At 32.7% G+C, this 22,067-nt stretch overlaps 1 protein-coding gene across 2 annotated transcripts in view; it reads left to right on the top strand.

The window, feature by feature from the left end:
• The first annotated feature begins 3,637 nt into the window (after positions 1-3,637).
• LOC134706803 (protein lev-9-like) overlaps positions 3,638-22,067 on the top strand; it is a 32,271-nt gene continuing 13,841 nt past the window's right edge. Inside the window, exons 1-7 of one of the 2 annotated variants that reach the window (XM_063566096.1) lie at positions 3,638-3,687; positions 14,356-14,502; positions 15,033-15,239; positions 15,603-15,797; positions 18,765-18,944; positions 19,782-19,970; positions 21,027-21,200. In XM_063566096.1, coding sequence (XP_063422166.1) covers positions 15,035-15,239; positions 15,603-15,797; positions 18,765-18,944; positions 19,782-19,970; positions 21,027-21,200 — 943 coding nt within the window. In that variant the 5' untranslated portion in view covers positions 3,638-3,687; positions 14,356-14,502; positions 15,033-15,034. Of the gene's footprint in view, positions 3,688-3,820; positions 4,192-14,355; positions 14,503-15,032; positions 15,240-15,602; positions 15,798-18,764; positions 18,945-19,781; positions 19,971-21,026; positions 21,201-22,067 lie in introns of those variants that run through there. The other variant, XM_063566095.1, reaches the window with a different exon arrangement.

Raw genomic sequence — 22,067 nt, 5'->3', positions numbered from 1 at the left:
TTCCTTATGAGGTGCTGACCAAGAGTTGTTACTTTGTAGCCGATCCATCATCCAAGAAGGCCGCCAGCGGGGGACTTAGTTTAACATAGGACCCTATGGGAAATGCATACAAATGACTTCTTTTAGAGAACCACTGAATGGAATGAGACCAAACATGGCATGAATGTTCATTATGAGGAGCTGACCAAGTGTTGTTACTTTGTAGCCTATCCATCATCCAAGATGGCCGCCAGCAGGGACTTAGTTTAACATAGGACCCTATGGGAAATGCATACAAATTTCTTCTTCAAGAGAACCACTGAATGGAATGAAACTAAACATGGCATGAATGTTCATTATGAGGTGCTGACCAAGTGTTGTTACTTTGTAGCCGATCCATCATCCAAGATGGCCGACAGCAGGGGACTTAGTTTAACATAGGACCCTATGGGAAATGCATACAAATTTCTTCTTCAAGAGAACCACTGAATGGAATGAAACCAAACATGGCATGAATGTTCATTATGAGGAGCTGACCAAGTGTTGTTACTTTGTAGCCTATCCATCATCCAAGATGGCCGCCAGCAGGGACTTAGTTTAACATAGGACCTATGGTAAATGCATACAAATGACTTCTTTTAGAGAACCACTGAATGGAATGAAACCAAACATGGCATGAATGTCCCTTATGAGGTGCTGACCAAGTGTTGTTACTTTGTAACCAATCCATCATCCAAGATGGCCGCCAGCGGGGGACTTAGTTTAACATAGGACCCTATGGGAAATGCAAACAAATTACTTCTTCTAGAGAACCACTGAATGGAATGAAACCAAACATGGCATGAATGTTCATTATGAGGAGCTGACCAAGTGTTGTTACTTTGTAGCCGATCCATCATCCAAGATGGCAGCCAGCGAGGGATTTAGTTTAACATAGGACCCTATGGGAAATGCATACAAAGGACTTCTTCTAGAGAACCACTGAATGGAATGAAACCAAACATGGCATGAATGTCTCTTATGGGGTGCTGACCAAGTGTTGTTACTTTGTAGCTGATCCATCATCCAAGATGGCCGCCAACAGGGGACTTAGTTTTACATAGGGCCATAAGGGAATACATGCAAATGTTTTGTTTTAGAGAACCACTGAATGGATTGAAACCAAACACAGCATGTTTGTACCTAATGAGATGCCAACCAAGTGTTGTTACTTTGTCGCATATCCAACTTCCTAGATGGTCGCCATAGGGGGGACTTAGTTTAACATAGGACCCTATGGGAAAAACATACAAATTTCTTCTTTTAAAGAACCACTGAATTGAATGAAACCAAACATAGCATAACTGTTCCTTTCCTTATGAGGTTCTGGCCAAGTGTTGTTTTAAAATTTGTAGCCAAATTTTATCTTTTTTTTTATGAATTCTAAAACCCAGGTTGTTTCAGGTGAGCGATACAGGCTCTTGAGAGCCTCTAGTTTCGTTAATGTTATGTGCTTTCTATACAAATATCAACCTATTTTGAAAGTATTTAATCAGTAATATTTCAGAAAGTAAAAAAGATAATTACAATATTGTTTTCCATTTTCAGTTATATACACACAGTAATAACAGCGTAAGCATAGAAAAATAGGTAAGCAACCCCTGATTTATGCAATATAGTTTTTTTTTTACCAAAATAGTTAATTTGATTATAAATAATTATTTTAACAAGACCAATGTTCCTTTAAGAAGATGTGACCATACAGTTGTGACTGGTCATAAAGATATTGACGTATCATGCACGTGAACCATGCCTCCCATGCAAATAACAAATTGATGTTTCCTCGAGTGCTTCAAAATTGAGTAATTAAGTCCGTCGATTTGAAAATTTTATTCACTCTTCGTGAAAATGGTACGAAGACAAATATCGGAGGCTCAAGTGTAGCAGGTTAAGGGCATGCGGTCATCTAGATTATCTTTTAAAGTTATTGGACGTGATATTGGCTACCATTATACTGTAGTCAACAGGCTTGAACGGAAGCACATACAACCCAATATCGTGAAAGACTTGCAAAGATCCGGTAGACCACTGGTAATATCGCAGCGTGAAGATAGGGCACTGTAACGCCTGATTAAATGAATACTATTCCCAACAAGACCTGTCTTTAAAAGAAAATTGTTACCTTATAGACAGCTATCAACCACAACCTTGGGCATTTAATAGATGGAAGATTGAGAGTTAAGAGACATAAAATTGGTGATCAGATTAGTCAAGTTCTGTGTTTAAAGATGACAACGCTATGCCGTATCGTTCAAGGGCGGTTACCACATTTGTTCCAGGGGAAGCAGTAAACTGCTCTTCCTTGAACCTGCATTTGAATCCGATAAGGCATAATATGATCATTGAATATTGTTTTTATTGGTATAAATATTGGTTTTGTTATCAATAAATTAAAAGCAAACCAAAAATTACTAGTATGTTATATACATATACATTTCATGGATCTACAATCTGTCGATACCTGTAATTTGGCATTGCACAAGGTCATGTTTTTCTCTGACTGTTTATGACGTCTTTACACTAAATCCATTGGATGTGTATGGGTTGATAGTATATTCTCAGATGCATGATTTTTTATTAGTTGTTAATGGCTTTGAACTAGCTGTCAGATACAATGTAACTGCGAGTACTCTCAGGTCTGTTCCTAGTGTCTTTTTTTTGTCGGGATATACAAGTACCCGGCCACGTCCACTTGTACTTGATGAGTTCAACCTTTTTCAACTGATTTTTATACTTCGTTCTTATGTTGTATTGCTATACCATTGTCCCATGTTCGGGGGAGGGTTGGGATCCCGCTAACATGTTTAACCCCGCCACATTATTAATGCATGTGTCTGTCTTAAGTCAGTAGCTTGTAATTCAGCGGTTGTCGTTTGTTTACGTGTTACATTTTTTTTTCGTTCATTTTTTATATAACTGCCGTTAGTTTTTTCGTTTGAATTGTTTAACATAGTCATATCGGGGTCTTTTATAGCTGACTATGAGGTATGGGCTTTGATCATTGTCGAAGGCCGTACGGTGACCTAAAATTGTTAATATCTGTGTCATTTTGGTCACTTGTGGACAGTTGTCTTATTGCCAAGCATACCACATCTTCTTTTTTTATGTTAAACTAATAAAATAAGATCATTTTAAATTTTATTTATTACAGAGAGAAGAATTATAGCATTTAAAGTTCCATTGATGATTATTTTGCTTGAAATAATAAAACACAAAATCGTTTTATACTACAAAAAACAACAGTGAACCAACTTTAAATGAATCTAATACGAACAGCAACAATCGTCCATATCTTGATTTTCGATTTTTCTGTTTACCAAGAGAAAATACAGTATGTGTTTGCCAAAAAAGACATTTTGTCGTTTTTTATTGTCAATTTTCCTATCTTTGGACAGTGATTTGTCTTTTGGTTCCTTCTTTCTGTGTGTGTGTTTTTTCTCTCTTGTTTTTGCAGGAGCAAAATGTCTTAGTTTAAAATATACTTTACATACAACAATAGCATGAACAATAATCTATACAATTATTTACCCATTAGCTTATTTCAAGCATACCAATCAAGTTATGTAATCGACTCAAAAAAAAAACATACACATTTCTCCTTACACAACACAACTACTTAGTAACTAGGATGAAGTCTCATCTGATACAAAAGATGGAACAAAGACCATGGTAATTGATTAATACTTTTGTTTGAAACATTATTGCATTGCATAATAAATCAATACGTTTGACAAATACCCTCTCATGAAATTCACTCATATAATATCAGTTGTCAAAATTCCATTTCGCGTAGATTGCTGAATAAAACGCAGATGAATAATACATTCGGTTATCGTATATTGTCATTATGAAATACACAAAAAGAATCAAAATTTGTCAATATTGGAATTATCAAAGACGTCATTGTGTTGCTGAAAACTTGCTATGGTTTTGATCAAATCTCAATATTTTCTCATGGTCAGCTATAAAAGAATAACTATATATTGGTGAAGTTTATTGGTAAATCATATTTCATAGCAGACTTATCTGTCAGTCAATCTCCTTCATTGAAATAACAATAGCAGAAAGAAGCTTGATTTAATTATCAGCAGATGTGCCGTTCAGAATAACAAATATTTGTAATGATGGAACCGAGTGTAATTCTTCTTAGTGTTTTGTTTATATTTACGGCCGGTAAGTATAATTTTATTAATTTATTTAGGACAGATGCAGTCTGACAATAAAACTTGGAATATGGAATAATTTGATGAAAATAGTAAAGTAAAAAATGAATATTGTTTAGATTGGCAATTGTATGTATAACCCGGTATTTCAAGACTGTATTAATTTAGTGGTATTTTTTAATACAATACATAACCTGTGCTCTTTTTGTCGAGCCTGTGACATTTATATCGTGAATGTGAGACATACCGATCTTTTATTTCTTTGACAGAGGCGTTGGCATAGGCAACATTTAGAATTATTACAAATTTTGACAAAAGCTTTTTTAATGTCGAAGAGATAATGCCTGATACAAAGTTTTCAAGATATTTTTTTTTTCATAAATTTTAATGATAGTTTGAGTTTGATTTTTGAAGTTTACATTTGCAGAAATGCTACATGTACCTAGGGTATATGAACAAAGTGTTACGTGTAACTCTAGGGAACGTGAACAACGTGTAACGTGCACCTCTAGGGTACGTTAACAAAGGTTGACGTGTACCTCTAGGGTACAGTAACAAAGTGTTACATGTACCTCTAGGGAAAGTGAACAATGTGTAACGTGAACCTCTAGGGTACAGTTACAAAGTGTTACGTGTACCTGTAGGAAAGTTGAACTTAGTGATATGTGTACCTCTAGGGAACGTTAATAAAGTGTTACGTGTACCTCTAGGGAACGTTAACAAAGTGGTACGTGTACCTGTAGGAAACGTGAACAAAGTGTTACGTGTACCTCTAAGGAACGTTAACAAAGTGTTACGTATACCTCTAGGGAACGTTAACAAAGTGTTACATGTACCTCTAGGGTACGTTAACAAAGTGTTATGTGTACCTCTAGGGTACATTAAAAGTGTTCCGTGTGCCTCTAGGGTACATGAACAAAGTGTTACGCGGACCTCTTATTGGCACTGTCAAAATAGCAAGGCGAATATAAGACAGTGATATTCCAGTTTTTAAAAAAATGCGTAAACCTGCTTTAAACATATGCCTTACGGAGTAGTCATATCATGTTTGTATGGTAGCAATTTATAAAACACCGCATCTGGTGCAGTAAAATTGTCAATATATATAGTTACGTCGGTAATGGATGTTTCACATTTGTACAGCTTGTAAATACTTTTCTGAATACCGGGATGTTTAGACGATAAAAAAAAGAAGAGAAAACAACTTTCTCAAACATACATTTAATTGATGTTAAACCGAATAAATTTCTCATCGGTGATGCTCGGGGCCAAAAATTTAAAATCTTTAACTTATAAATAGATTGAATAGCTAATAAAACCAAAAAGGATACATAGTATAGCCAAATGAATAAGAGCTGTGCATGAGGGATATAAAATTCTAAATTCAAAATAAATTAACAAAAATGTGTAACAGTGTTACAAATTTTGATAACAACAATATCCTTATTTGCATGCCAGTACCGAAGTACTGGTTCTATGGATGGTGATACCCTCGGAGACTACCAGTTTCAGCAGAGTATCAAAAACAGTAAAAAGGAATCTACATGGAATTTCGCTGTTTTCGCAATTTGTATTTTGAATGTGAAAGAACGCACTGTGACTCGATCTTTTCTTTTGAAATTCCCAAAGCTTTTTCTAAAAGCTTTCTTCTCATATTTTATTTTACAATTCTATCATTTAGTTTAGATTATATTTACACGATGATGGTTTTTCCCTGTATGATCCATTCAATCCATACTTCAGTGATTCTCTGGGCCAAAAAATCAAAATCTTTAACTTATAAATAGATTGAATAGGTGATAAAACCAAAAAAGGATACATAGTAAAGCAAAATAAATAAGAGCTGTCTGTGCATGAGGGAGATATGTTTCTAAATTTAAAATAAATTAACAAAAATGTGTAAATTTCAGTGTTACAAGTTTTGATAACAACACTATCCGTATTTGCATGCCAGTACCGAAGTACTGGTTCTATGGATGGTGATACCCTTTGAGAATACCAGTCCTCCAGCAGAGTATCAAAATTAGTAAAATAACAAAAATACCAAACTCCGAGAGAAAAACCCAAAACGGAAAGTCCTTAATCAAATGGAAAAATCAAATGCTCAAACACGTCAAATGAATTGATCACAACTTTCATATTCCTACCAACATTATATTGACAGCAATGTGTCAAAAATAAGGGCACAGCAGTTAGCAATATGTTATAATCTTAATAACTATAAAACAAACAAGTATGTCAAGAAAGAAAACCAATGATGGTTAAACTATCCTTCATTCAAAGTCTACCTTGGACAGATATGGCTATAATTTGTATGTCCTTTTTTATTTTTTATTATTTGACTGTTTCGGTTTGTACGTCCTTGACTTTCAAACATTCGGTTTTTAACGATCTTGATGATGGTTAATTCAGAAAAGCGTTTCGTATGCAATTTATAAAACAATTTTGAGATTTCTAACAGGAGCATGACAAGTTTTTTTCAATGGACCTATTTTGGCATGGACTTCCTAATAAAACTGTGCAAACTATTTAAACTATACAATTAAACAAAACTGCACGCAAGTTATACTGATCTATGTTGTTTCTCTAACATTACAATGCAGAAAATTTACTTATGATTTAATATCATTGTCACCTAATTTCAGGCTAATTATATTCTTACTAAATTGTTGTTTAAAGGCCATTTTGTAAAACGACAAGCCAATTAAGATATATTAGCACATCATCTAAGATTTAATAGCATAATTGTGTAAATGATGTTATATTTATGGAGGTTTCCACTTAACAAGTTGAAATGAGGTTTTATAAGACTCTCTTGAATTTGTGATGTCTTATTTTATCAAGAACATTCGAACTTCCAATGGGTACATTATATATTCCTAAAAGCACATATTGGGATAGAGAGTAATAACCCAAACTTACAAAAAAAAATCAAATGAAATGACATACGGTGTTCGACAATAGACAAATAATTTAACAGCATATCTTTCTGCTAATTGTTCTGACTCTAGGTAAAAAAAAAGAATTTTACAGAGACAAAAAAAAAACCTGCTGTCAACATTAAATCGTTGTATGGCCTGACTGGACAGGCACACGAACTATTTTTATTTACTAGATTCAGCTCTAAGATCTAAATTATTAGGACAGTATCAAGTACAGAAGAGAATGTACACTTAAAATCAGTAAACGAAAGGCACTTCAGGTGGTAACTAAGGGTGTCTTTTGCCATCTTGGATTGAATAAAACAGAAAAGCTAAGGTCCAGATTTTTCAATCAAAATTTGATGCAAGATTTAGATTTGATGCAAGAATGCAGATTACTAATGTGAATTTTCATTCAAAAGAACAGATTTATAAGAATATTAATTTTACACGTGTAGATTATTTTTGCTTGTTTTTTAATGTTTATAAATTGGACTTTTAAGGGGAAGTTACTCTGAATAAATTGCATTTTCTGAAGGACCTCATGGAATTTCGCTATTTTCGCAATTTGTATTTTAACCGGGAAAAGAGCATTGTGACCCAATCTTTTCTTTTCTTTTGAAATTCCCAAAGTTTTTTGTAAAAGCTTTCTCCTCATATTTTATTTTACAATTTTATTATTTAGTTTAGATTCATGATATTTACATGATGATGTTTTTTTCCTGTATAATCAATACAAAATCTGTCATTTTGTCATAACCTATAGCTGGAGAAAACGCACGGTGACCTATTTTTTTTATAATATTTTTGAACATATATCAATTATATATACTAAGTTTTTGCAAAGTATGAATATTTTATACTCCCATACCACAAAAAATTTCAGCAAAAATATTATTTTTCATTATACAATTTATTTATTACACTTTTAGTTGTTACTTCATAATGAGGTACAAACGTTATCCAAATAAATCAATTCATTTTGGCCCCAGATGACTTTTAAAATGTTTATATTACTAAAAAGGCTTCAAATTATCTTTCTTTGGTGCAAACATACCACTTTTTTGCATTTAATTGAAATCTCTTTTTTTACTCATCGGTGACCTATTTTTTTTTCTTTCTACGCCTTAGCTGTCAAAATTTATATATAAAATAAATCCTAGTTTGCCTTAGTAAAAATTTTCAGGTACACAAGAATTAAGTAAGGCAAAATGGGAGCTTCAAAAGAGAGATTACGAAAGCAAGATGGAGACGGATAAAAAATCGATCCTGAGATAAGTTGTATTTTTGGAATGAATTTCTTGAGATAATTTAATAACTTCAGAATATAACATTTGAGATTGTGATGTGGGACTGTCCGCCCAAAGTAAACTTTGCCTAGTTTAAGGATTTATTAGTGTTTTTGGAAACTTTGAAACTTATTAGATCATTAGGTAAAACCCCGAGAGACTTTTTACTTTTCCAACTATTTACCAGCGCCCGGGGCTTTTGTTATGACAGATGAATTATACTCAAACTTCAAGGTTTAATTTTTGAGGCTCTACACGAGTGGTTGAAATGGAATCTCAAAATACATCTGATATACTCAATCAGAGTAGAGATGTTCTATACGGTGAAGAAAATAAAACTGTTTCATTAGAAAATGTATACCAATTAATGCTTGATATGAACAATAGACTGACATTAATTGAAAAAGGAATGAAACAAGTCAACCAAATAAATCGAACATTAACAAACCTAGTGTCTGAGTTACATGAAGTAAAGAGTACAGTTTCTAAAATAGACAATGATGCTATAAGCCTTAATATCAGGTGTGACAAACAAGACAGCGAAATAAATAAAGTTATAACAGACAATTTTAACTTGAATAAAGATCTTACGCAGCTCAATAAAACTAATGCAGAAACGGATAAGAATCTACAACGAATCAGTGATTTTATGGATGATTTTAAACTGAAACATGAACAAAATACAAAAGATGTGAAATACGTAAAAACAACAGTTACTCAAGTGAAAAACGATTTAAACGATCAAGCAACCGAACTTAGACATGAAATAAAATCAACGCTTAGTGACATCAGAGAGGAAAACGAAGAGCTAAAAGACACAGTATTAGATTTACAATGTAGATCGATGAAGAACAATCTAGTTTTCACGGGTCTACATGAAATTCAAGAAGAGAAACACAGAAGATGTAATACGAAAATTCATGTTAAACGAACTTCGTATCACACACAGGGTTGAACTCGGTAATGTCCATAGATTCGGGCACGGAGCTATGCCTGGTAGGAGAGGAAGACCTAGACCGATCGTCGCACGATTTATCTTTTACAAAGATCTGGCCAGAGTATTATCAAACACATACCGACTGAAAGGAAAACCATATGGAGTAAACCAACAATTCCCTGATGCCATAGAACAGGCAAGGAAAAGTCTGTACCCAATCATGAAACAGAAGCGAGCTGATGGCTGCCACGTAAGACTAGTGCGGGACATTCTGTACGTAAATGGACAAATGTACACTTCACAAACAGTAGATGATTCCAATACAGTACCGGCACCGAACATATCCATTGTTATACTGTATTAATGAAATGCTTGTTCATGATTTTTCGTCATTATATTCTGATGTTCACTCGCCTTTATCGTTGACTATGTTATTTAAACAAACTTGCGCTATAGATAAAAATATAAACGTAGAAACATGCGCTGATCAAAATGTAAAAAAGATAAATAAATGGGATACTGAAAAAGAAAACGAATTTGTTGAGAGCATTGACAGAAATAAGATAAGCGAATTAGAATCAGAGTTGAACATGCTAGAAACTAGCATACTAGCCAAAGAAAACATAAATAAAGTGGTTGAACAGGTGAACGCTATTATTCTAGAATCAGCAGAAAAGGTATTGGGATCTCATTACAAGGGGGGAAACAAACACTTCAATAAAAAGGTACACAAGCCATGGTTTAACAAGGAATGCTGGAAAACAAGAAAATGTTTCCGTATCGCAAAAAGAAGGTATAAATCCATTAAGACGGAAAATAATCGAAAACAAATGAAAAACTCAGAGAGAGATTATAAGAGACAACTAGATAGATACATAAAAAAGCATAAAAAAGAAATCAGACAGAAGATGAACACATTAAAAAACAGCAACGCAAAGGAATTTTGGAAGATTTTGAATACAAACAGGGGGGTAAAAACAGCTAATATTTCTGTTGATGTTCTTTACGAATTTTCTAAAAGTCTTAATTCTTCAACTTCTGAAGATGAAAACATACCTATTTCAGAAGAATTGCAAGAATTGAATGAAATTATTAACAGTAGTATTACTGAGGTAGAAATTTTTACATGTATAAAAAAACTAAAAAATGGAAAAGCATGTGGTGATGATTTAATTATAAATGAATATATAAAGTCTACATGTAATATTTTTATGCCTGTTTATGTTAAGCTTTTTAATGTTATATTTAGTTCGGGAAATGTACCAGAATCCTGGCTTATTGGAAATATTATACCTTTTTACAAGAATAAAGGAGATCAATGTGATCCACACAATTATAGACCCATCACTATTTTAAGCTGCTTGGGTAAACTTTTTACTTCAGTACTCAATCTTAGAGTAAGCTCTTTTTTAGAAAATTTCTTATTGCTTAAGGAAAACCAGTTTGGATTTAGGAAAAAATATTCTACTATCGATAGCATTTTTGTACTTCATCTATTATTTGAACTGTTAAAACAGAAAAAGAAAAAACTTTATTGTGCCTTTATTGATTTTGCAAAGGCCTTTGATACTGTTTGGCATGCAGGACTTTGGTCAAAATTACTTAAATACTCTGTGAATGGTAAAATGTTTAATACTATTACAACTATGTACAGTAACATAAAATCTAGAATTTTTTATAGTAATGAATATTCTGAATTTTTCCCATGTAATGTTGGTGTTAGGCAAGGGGAAACTTTATCTCCTATACTTTTTTCTTTATATGTAAATGATCTAGAAGATTTTCTAATAGAAAAGAACATAGATGGTTTGAAATCTCTATCAGATGAATTAGAAACTGAACTAGATTGTTATCTTAAACTTTTTATTATATTATATGCAGACGATACAGTCTTGTTATCAGAGTCTCAGGTTGACTTACAAAAGCAACTGGATACTTTATCTGAATACTGTAAATTGTGGAAACTGAAAGTGAATGTACAAAAAAGTAAAATTGTATTTTTTTCTAAAGGTAGACTACCTAATAATGTTAAGTTTAATTATGAAGATATTGTACTAGAAATTGTTAATGAGTTTACTTATCTAGGTGTCTTATTCAGTAGAACAGGAAGTTTTTTAAAGGCTAAAAAAGCACAAGCAAATAAAGCAATGTGTGCTATGTACGACGTTATCAAAAAAGGCAGATTGCACAATCTTTCTATTGAATGTCAAATTGAATTATTTGATAAGATTGTTAAACCTATTTTAATTTATGGGAGTGAAGTCTGGGGTTTTGGTAATAATTCGGTTATAGAAAGGGTTCATATGAAATTCTGCAAACTTTTGCTTAAGGTTAAAAATTCTACACCTAATTTCATGATATACGGAGAATTGGGCAGATATCCTTTGGAGATTGATATAAAACTCCGTTTAATTAACTACTGGACTAAATTGTTGTCTGGAAAACTAGAAAAACTTCCTGCAATACTATACAAGTACTCATTGTATAAATACAAAAATGATATTACATGGTTGAAACATGTTAAATCCATTCTTGATGAATCTGGTTTATCATTTGTGTGGGATACCCAATATTTTGTAAACGATACATGGCTATATAATATTGTTAAACAAAATCTTGTTGATCAATTTAAACAGAAATGGCACACTAACGTGCAAGAATCGCCAAAAGCTATAAACTACCGTATGTATAAAGAAAACTGTCAATTTGAATATTATTTTAAACATTTAGATGATAGAAATATTATTACATTATGTAGATTGAGAACAGGAAGTCATAGATTTCCTATTGAGACTGGTAGATGGCAAAACGTTGCAAGAGAAAATAGAAAATGCTTACTTTGTAATTCTGGTGACATCGGAGATGAATTTCATTATATTTTTATGTGTTCTGTATTCAATGATGATCGTAAACAGTTTTTGAGAAAAAAATATAGAAATCAACCAAATGCATTGAAATTTAATGAACTGATGAATAGTAAAAATCTTTCTGATCTTAATAACTTGTGCAAATATATAAGAATTGTAAATATTCATTTAGGCTCTCCTGGGTAATTCATGTACTTGATATCATTTAGTTTAATATGTATATCGTAATATATGATATGTACCTCCTCTTGCTTTCGTATAATTTTTGTATGTCTGTACATATACACTATGTAATTATTGTGTGTATCTCTATACCATTGTAATTTGGTTTGTTGAGAAATAAAGATATATGTAAACAATGTAATTAAGTTATGTTTTGTGTAGGGTTTCCTTTAAAGTGGTGAATATTTCTTCTAATTATCTATACTTCTTTGCTTTTCCTCTTGTCTTGCCACCTGCTGCACACTGTACTCTCTTTGCCTCGTAAGCTGCTTGCTCTTTCTTAAACACATTGATAATTCAAAATATGTTTGGATGTGCTTTTTTTCTCTTAATTGAGCTTATAATGCCAGCCTTCTAAATACTTATTTGTCCTAGGTCCTTCTGTCTGGTGATGGTTCCAGGATGGTTGTGGGTATCTGCCCTCTATTCATATCACAATTATACGTTAACTTGGTGCAGGCATTAGTCTGTGATGCGTTTTTCAAGGTGTGTAATTCTTGGTTAAGTATTTGGTAAACGTGATTGCAGTTTCGTCTGGTAGAGTGCTGACCTCCTACTTTCAAATGAAGGCAATTTTGTGCAGTCTCAATGGTCTGTGCATCAGACCTCATGATAAATTAATCAGTGGTCATTTGTTCAAATCTTGAAGAAGTCAAGTCATTGAATACCCTGGCTTTTGCTAAATATATATAATTAGTACAGTTTTGAAGATAGTTTTTGTTTATTTAACATGTCTGTGGGAAAATATGTGGATTTTCATCTATTGAACTTTTTTTTTCTAACTGCATGAATTAAAAAAAGTTGCAACTTTATTAAATATAAAACAAACAATATTTCATGAGGAGCAACTTTCCAACTACATTTTTTTACTGTAGATTTTTCATGATTGCACAACTCTTGAAATCATAAAAATGGACCCTTTTGTTAAAAAAAATAATTTTAGAGAAACGATTCCCTAATAATTATTACATATTGTTCAAATTGTTATAAACACACAAAAGTTTAATTTGTTTATCTAATATTTTTATCTAAACTCACATTTCGCCTTAGTTCAAATCCCATCTGGCCTTAGTATATTTTTTTACCTTTTTAACCTGGAATTCACAGCTAAGGCGAAATGAGAACACACCATGAAAATTAAGCGATTTCTGTATTTTTTTAATTTTTTTTTTATAATTTCGATATACCACTTATTTCTCCTATTAGTTCAACCAAGGATTTATATAGTTAGACTATACAAATCCTTAGTTCAACACTGTTAGATTCTGTAGCTCCATATCCAAAACACTGTACATAGTTGACAATTCGTACAAAAACATGGCATCCCAGTATGTCATGAATACCATAAACAGAGAACAGTCAAACCATTCAGTTTCCGACAACCAACGGAGGAGATACTCATGCTGGATTCTGCACATAACTATACCTATATTACCACTCAATACAGATACAATAACAACGTACTTCCATCATACAGAAATGTAACCACTAGAACTGTTCAACTAACGTCATCTTTTACCCACTATCCACCGAACAGTTCCACCAATCGTTATACTCTGAAATGTAACTTCCACATCTGATTCGAAATTCTTTAGATCCACAATCAGACAAAATTCGACTATGCACTTTATTGATATCTAACCTCTATATTATACCATACTTTACGAAGTTACCTGCAGCACACATCTACAAAATGCTATCCCATGTGAACTTTCCATCAGAACAGATCTACATAACATCATTCTTTGCGAATTTACATTCAGCACAGTTTCGCCTCATGCTATTCCATGTTAACTTACTATTATAGCAGACTTGGATAAAGTAATCTTTGGTTCGAGTTAATAATTCGTCATATTGATGATACATACAGTTGCAATGATGGTTGATTTTGATAAAAACAAAAATTACCCTAATACAATTTATTGTATCCATTTTCAGTGGTAACTTGTAATCAGCCAAAATGTGACCCAAGGAAAGATAACGTAAATAGAAAGTGCCAAAAGCCCTGTGCTTTAGAGGCCTGCAAAAGTAAAAGAAAAGACTGCTTATGTGATGGAGATTGTGGGTTAAGCTGTATAAATAAAAGTAGGTCACATTTCAATATATATATATATATACAATGTTGTCTATAGATATAAGAAGATGACGTATGAATGCCAATGAGACAACTCTCCATCCAAGTAACAATTTATAAAAGTAAAATGTAAGCCATTATAGGTCAAAGTTCTTCCGCCTTCGTTAACCAAATTTTCGATGTTTTTAATTTTTTATTGATATTTATATTTTTCACAACAAAATATCCTCATGGTCATCCGCTGTAGAAAATAAAAGGGCGATTTTTTTCTTCTTTTGAATTATACTGTTTATCATTCAATGTTTTGCCTTTTCCCATACCAGTTTGTGTTTTTCAATCAAATTGAAACATTAAACACTTTACAGACAAGAAATGGCAGATTGCTTGTTTTGACTTTCAGGACTCACAATGGTTTTGGAGCGGACAATGTTATTCAACGCGAAATAGTGAGTTCTTATTTTAAAGGAACTATAAAAAAAGGTAACTATTGAGAGGGACGGACCATAAAACCCAATCACATATTTTTCATTGCACTTTATAGATATGAAGTGCGAACCAATAGGTTCTATTCAGTACGGAGAGGTTACTGTCCTGCCATATAACAAGTTCGCTGCTATAGCAAGATATCAATGCCACGAAGGATATGAAATACATGGAAAACATCAGAGAGTCAGGGTATGTCAAGGAGATGGACAATGGAGCTTATCACCCCCTGAATGTAGAATAAACATTAACCAATCCATCCAAGGTATGTAGAAATAATCTAGGAAATACTAACATAAAATTTTCTTAAATATTCCTCTATAGCATACTTGTAGGAATTTGTTTAAAATAAATGCTTGTAAAAGAAAGCAGAGCACAAAATTTGTAAAATAAAAATACAAAACATACTGAGGACAAAAGTACAACGAACGTTTAGAGCAACATGTTTAGAGATAAGATCTTTTGAAATAGAGATGGAGGATCGATTGTATTTTAAAAAAAAACAGATTTTGATTCAAAGATTTGGCTAAGCATATCGATATTAACATTTATTTTCGGAACACCTGTCTATTCCCTTCACCTGGAAATATATATATTTCTATTTTTCCTTTTTTTTTTTTTTTTATAGCAAAAGCAGAATGTGGAAAGCCCCCTGTTGTCAGCCATGCTCATCATGATGGAGAAATCTATCAAACAACTTTTGATATTGGAAGCATGTTACAATATACATGTGACACAGGAAACACTGGCAATACGAATGATATAAGTAGAGCGTGGTGTGTTGGTGCAGGCATATGGGTTGGTCCTAAGATGACGTGTAGTAGTAAGTTTGTCTAGACATAACTTTTGGTAAAATTAACTACGTGATATATTTAAAGTTCTATTATTTATTTATTGTTTTTATGTGTGAAAGGTTTATAAAATGACCATTATACTTTTTTAAAAGCTTACCGAAATGGTTTTTCTTTAATCATTACTTCCTGTATTTTTGTCTGGCAAAAGTAACAAAATACAAATTTTGACATAAGAAGGGATAGCATAAGATCATAAAAAAGTCGCCAAACTCAGTGCCGAATCCATAAGTATCAATTCAGTATGAGCGCCACCTTTTCTTTCAATGATACAATTCGAAAAAAAGGAAAGAATTACACTCCAATATAAATTTTATATAATGGAAAATTTAAGTTTTCATCGACTGAAGAAAGGATGAACATATAACGATGGAAACTAAGTCATGACAACAAGATTAATTTCTGTCTTTGAAGAAAACCATTAGCAGCCTAAATCATTTATGAAGTAGCTTTTATGGATGATTCACTGATTTCATCACATTTTTTTTGTAATTAATGCTTCATCATATCTCTCACTCATTATATTTTAATGCTAGATTCTTCGATAATGCATATGATCGTACAGATAATGACACGCGTTGATATAATGAAACAGTTGTTTAATATTTTAATACTATAAATTTGATAGATTTTCGTTTACATGTGATGAATAAAATATTAATCGTTGATTAAATCGGTAATATCAGACTGATACATCACTTTTGAATGTGGCAGAATTGATAAAATATAATTATCAGAGAAAATCTGAAGTTATATTTTACTACTGTTAATGTGAGTTATTAAATAACAAACAATAATTAATGAAAGTACTTCTGATTGTTCAATGGTGTTAATTGTTCCGTTTGTTAAAACCTTTTGCACGGTACATTACAAACTGTGGTCGTATAATGTTTGTAAATATAGGCAACAGTAAAGTACCGCTGTTCGAAAGTCATAAATCGATTGAGACAAAACAAATCCGGGTTACAACCTAAAACCGAGGTAACACATACACTATAAGCGGAAAACAACAAAACAACAGAAACACTGAATTGAACAAAAGTCAAACGAAAATGCAGCACACACTAGAAAGAACTATCAGATGCTAATTGTCATTGTCCTGACTTGGTACAGGACATTTTAAGAAAAAAATTGTGGGTTAAACCTGGTTTTGTGGCTAGTCAAACATTGCACTAAACGATATGTTGTATTACAACCACATCTTGATTTTCCTCCCTTCAATTTACAATTAGAATACCCCCAGAAAATGCTAATATTCTTTATCACTACTTTTACTACGAAAAAAATCTTTATGAAATATATTTTTTTTCATATAAAGATATACTGTATACAACGAATTGACCTTTTACCTGTCTATTCATGATAATGAAAAAGGGCCGTTAAAGAAAAAAATTCAACCAGATAACTGTAATGAATTGTTGAACAAACGCTGCAATGAAGTTCAGTATAAAAAAGGTCGTTAAAAGAATTGCAACCAACTGTAATTGATGAACGTTGGAATGAGGTTAAGAATAAAGTTTAATGTTTGAATACAGATGACAAGTCCTTATGCAGATAGACAAATATGGAAGTAGAAATCGCCGATAGAATAGTCTCCTGCTCCCAAGTCATATTCGGAAAAAGTGTTATGAAAAGCAAAATTATACATCTGGCAATAATGTTATTAATGGGACGTGTGAAGCTATGTTAGAATCAACTAGTTAAGTAATTACGAAAGTATTATTGTCATTTTATGATGACTTCAGTCGTCTGTTTGATGTAAGTTTTAATTAGAAATACACATTCTAGTTACCATGATTCTGTGTCGACTGAGATTTATGAGATGTTATACTGAAGTAATGACTAATTAGCAAAAGTACATCATCTTTATATCGGTAATGAAAACAATGGATTTTGCTGAAATTTCTTGTACCACTAATCAATCTTAGTAAGGCAAATATTTGTTGATTAAAATCAGAATTTCGAAAATGTTCACATTAGTGTATTTGTTTTGGGAATTAAAAAACAAAGCAATATTTCTCAGATAAGTTGTTATTTGCATTTACAATTACGTTATAAACTCTGTTAATTTGGAATAACATTAACGGTACCAATTGTTCTGCACCAGATGGAAGATGCATGCAATCTGTTAATTTAAAATACTGGAAACATTGCTGAAACAGTTAACTAATTGTGATGAATTTCTTTAGCAATCCACTTCCTAACATTTTTACTTGAAGTACATTAACTGCGTGCCTCTCATGATTTTTTGACTCAAATAAGGATGTTGTGGGCTAAGGGAGGATTTTTCTCAATGTGTAAAATTTAAATATAAGAAAAAAGGATCCTTTTTATAACGCAGCACTTTAGTATAATCGCGCGTGTCTTTTTTCGTGAAATAACATCAATGTATAGATATTGGAAGATGTGGTATTAGTGCCGATGAGACAACTCTCGATCCAAGCCACAATTTATAAAAGTAAACCATTATAGGTCAAGGTAAGGTCTTCAACACAGAGCCTTAGTTCACATCAAACAGCCAGCTTTAAAGGGTCCCAAAAAATTACCAGTGTATAAACTTTCAAATGGGACAAATAACGGTTTAATCTGTAGAAAAACGAGAAACGAGAAATACCTGGATACTGGTGCATTATTGAAAATTAAAATCATAAAAATACTGAACTCCAATAAAAATTCAACAAGGAAAGTTCCTTATCAAATGGAAAAATCAAACGCTCAAACACATCAATCGAATGGATAACAACTGTCATATTCCTGACTTTGTACAGGCATTTTCTTATGTAGAAAATGGTGGATTGAACTTGGGTTGAAAGCTAGCTAAACCTCTCACTTGTATGAAAGTCGCCTCAAATTCCATTAATGTCAACGATGCGTGAACAAAACAAACAAACACAAAAGACAAAAATGTCAAAAATATTACACTTCCATATTTCTATCAGGTCCAGGATGCCCTAGACCTAGATCAATTGATAATGGAAGAGTAAAAGAACCATTTAAAAATAGCTTTGGAAATGAGATGGAATACGAGTGCAATGAAGGGTATTTCTTAACAGGAAGGAGAATGAGGACATGTTTAGCCAATGGTACATGGGATGGACAGGAACCGAGTTGTGAAACTGGTATGTATGGATAAATGTTAATTTGGGATCATTCATGCTCTTCAACTTTCGACTTGTTTTGAATTTACATATTATTTTGATCTGAGTGTAACTTATGAGTCTGATGAAGACGAATTACCCGCCTGGCGTATCAAATGATAAGCCTGGTACCGGTGATGACTATTTTCATCAATGGCACGATTCCACCAGCAGTTTCATCCCCGATAGTATCACCAGCGCAGTATTCCACACTTGACTTTTCAATTATTACATTATACCTGATACCTTTGATAATTATGAAAAGACCTGATCAGATCTCATCTGATAGAGCGAAAATGAAAACTAAATTCCATATATGTGATGAGTGCATTTATTCAAACTTTCAAAAATTTAAAGTATATATAAGTCCGAGTGACAATCAGAATAACACTGACGTTGAAACACGAATCACACATGACACAACAGATCAAAGCCTAATATCTAACCAAGAAAACCAAAGGTGACTGTAAGGTCACTATTGATCAGATTCATGGAACATACCAGTTTATCAAATTACTAAAAAAAGAAATTTCTGTCCAATCCTATAAAAATGTTAAAAACCAGAAAATTCTTTTCATCTGTGCGCGTATATGTGTCCCTTTACCCTGCCCTGCTATGGTTATGTATTTAAGAAATGTACAACACATTTGGTACTGAAATTAGACGGTAATATATTTAGCTTACACAACCAACTATTCGAACTAATCATATCTTTTGAACTTCTATTATATAATGTAGTTTCAAAAAAGGAAGAAGACATGTGCTTTCATTACTGTAATTCCATGGATATTCAAATTTGATGCAACATTTTTGTTTTAGTAACTTGTCAGGAACCACCAAAAATATTGAATGCAGTACATGATGGCTATGACGAGTCTAGTTTGTATCCAGCCGGGCGACAAGTGACATACGAGTGTATTAAAGGGTACAGACAAAATGATGGACATCCACGTGCGATGTGTAACGGAGATGGTGAATGGGTGGGACTGAGTCAGTTTGCCTGCGGTCGTAAGTAACACCTATGTACATTTTTGTTTAATGCAAATGTCTCATTTAAAGTAACAAATTTACAAACACAATTTAAATGAATGAAATACATGTGAGTTTGGCAATATACAAATTTAAAAAGCAGTTTACGACAAGCGGTTACCTAAGCAAAGGCATTTCAACCGTTAATAATGCTTGCATTAGTCTTTGTTATGAGAAAAGGCGGCTTTTGCAGATTTTTTCCATAGGATAGACCTTAAAATAAGCTTTATTTTTGATAATTTAAAGATGAAACACTTCTTATCCAGGTGCAAAAAAATGTATTCAGTCGCAGTTTCTTTATCGGGCTGCAGTTACTCAAACTTTCGGTCGAATTGAGTAATTTTATAATTGTGTTTGGTCTAGAATTACTATGTAGTTTGAAGATACTTCAGTTATGAATTGAATGGTGTACATTTTTTAGCAGTATGAAACGACATTTATGTATTCTGGTTGATGGATTAATTATTTGAATATCCGTCTTTTTCGGAAAAAACAAAATTGTATCCCAAATGATGAAGCGGTAATATACCTATCAAATATTATTCATAAACACGACATCACTGTTCAATAAGCCAATTATTCTATTTTTTGCATGACATTACTAAGAACATGTTTACGCTTTTTTTTTGGTCCTGGCGTTTCATTAGCAAACATTGTTGTGATGTTTAAAACTTCATCTTAGCATCGTTATTAAACATAAACCAGTTCAAACTTAGACATAATTGCGAAGGAAACAATACAAACCTTTGCGCAGAATCAGTTTGTGTTTACCTCTCCTTTTGTATGTTGCAAATTGTACTGTTCCGTTGAATGTACCAATAGCTATTGTCATCTACGGAATTCATTAAATGTGAAGTTAAAATCTTTTATTGATTCATAAGCTGAAAAAAAAGTAAACTCCCAGTGATGAAAAAACTTGTCACAATACTGAATAATTGAAAGATTTGGTAGGGTATGGTACACATTGGCGATTAAAAGAAAATTGTTAGGTTTAATTTTTCTTTGTTACAGTGTGGTTATATTTTATAATTGTAGCTGTGAATTGTGGTTTCCCTGTTGATATAAAGGATGGATGGAGAGAAGGGCATATGTTTGAGTATAAAAATCAAGTTAAATATAACTGTAAACAAGGGTACAAACTTCATGGTGATATGATCTTAACATGCGAAGCTGATGAGACATGGACAGGAGAAGTGCCTGAGTGTATTCGTGAGTATGATTCAAACAATTTTGGTATTGCAGATGTTTATACATTGCAATTCAGAGAAGAATCTAAATTTTCTCTTCATTATTGGTTTTAAATCACTTTGCCATAACATTTTTTCTGGCGTATAAAATTATAATCCTGGTACTTTTGATAACTATTTACACCACTGGGTCGATGCCACTGCTGGTGGACGTTTCGTCCCCGAGGGTATCACCAGCCCAGTAGTTAGCACTTCGGTGTTGACATGAATATCAATTATATGGTAATTTTTATAAATTTTTTGTTTACAAAACTTTGAAATTTTCGAAAAACTAAGGATTTTCTTACCCCAGGAGTAGATTACCTTAGCCATATTTGGCACAACTTTTTTGAATTTTGGGTCCTCAATGCTCTTCAACTTTGTATTTATTTTGCTTTTCAACTATTTTGATCTGAGCGTCACTGATGAGTCTTATGTAGACGAAACGCGCGTCTGGCGTATAAAATTATAACCCTGGTACTTTTGATAACTATTTACTTATAATTAAAACTTGTGAACAACAAACATTCACGTTACATTTATCGGTGAGCTTACGTTATGGCACAATTTATCATAGTGCTCTCAACACAGTTTACGCGAATTTCAAAAGGTATGTTTAATACATATGGAAGAGCAGAATGATTTTTTTACAGTAAATTGTCACATAACGAACAAAATCTATCAAAACAAGATGATAGATAAAGAGGTAGAAGCAATTTCTCCAATTTTAGCCTCTCTGACAGGGTCTAGTGGTTTAAGAAAACAACAAAAAGCTTCCATTAAATTAAAACGAAATTCGGCTGTATACGTGTTGCCCAGTTACGACCTTTCCTTGTATCTATGATGATTT

This window comes from Mytilus trossulus, chromosome 2 (genome assembly GCF_036588685.1).
Source record: "Mytilus trossulus isolate FHL-02 chromosome 2, PNRI_Mtr1.1.1.hap1, whole genome shotgun sequence".
NCBI lineage: Eukaryota > Metazoa > Mollusca > Bivalvia > Mytilida > Mytilidae > Mytilus > Mytilus trossulus.
This window is presented reverse-complemented; position numbering and strand designations above follow the sequence as displayed.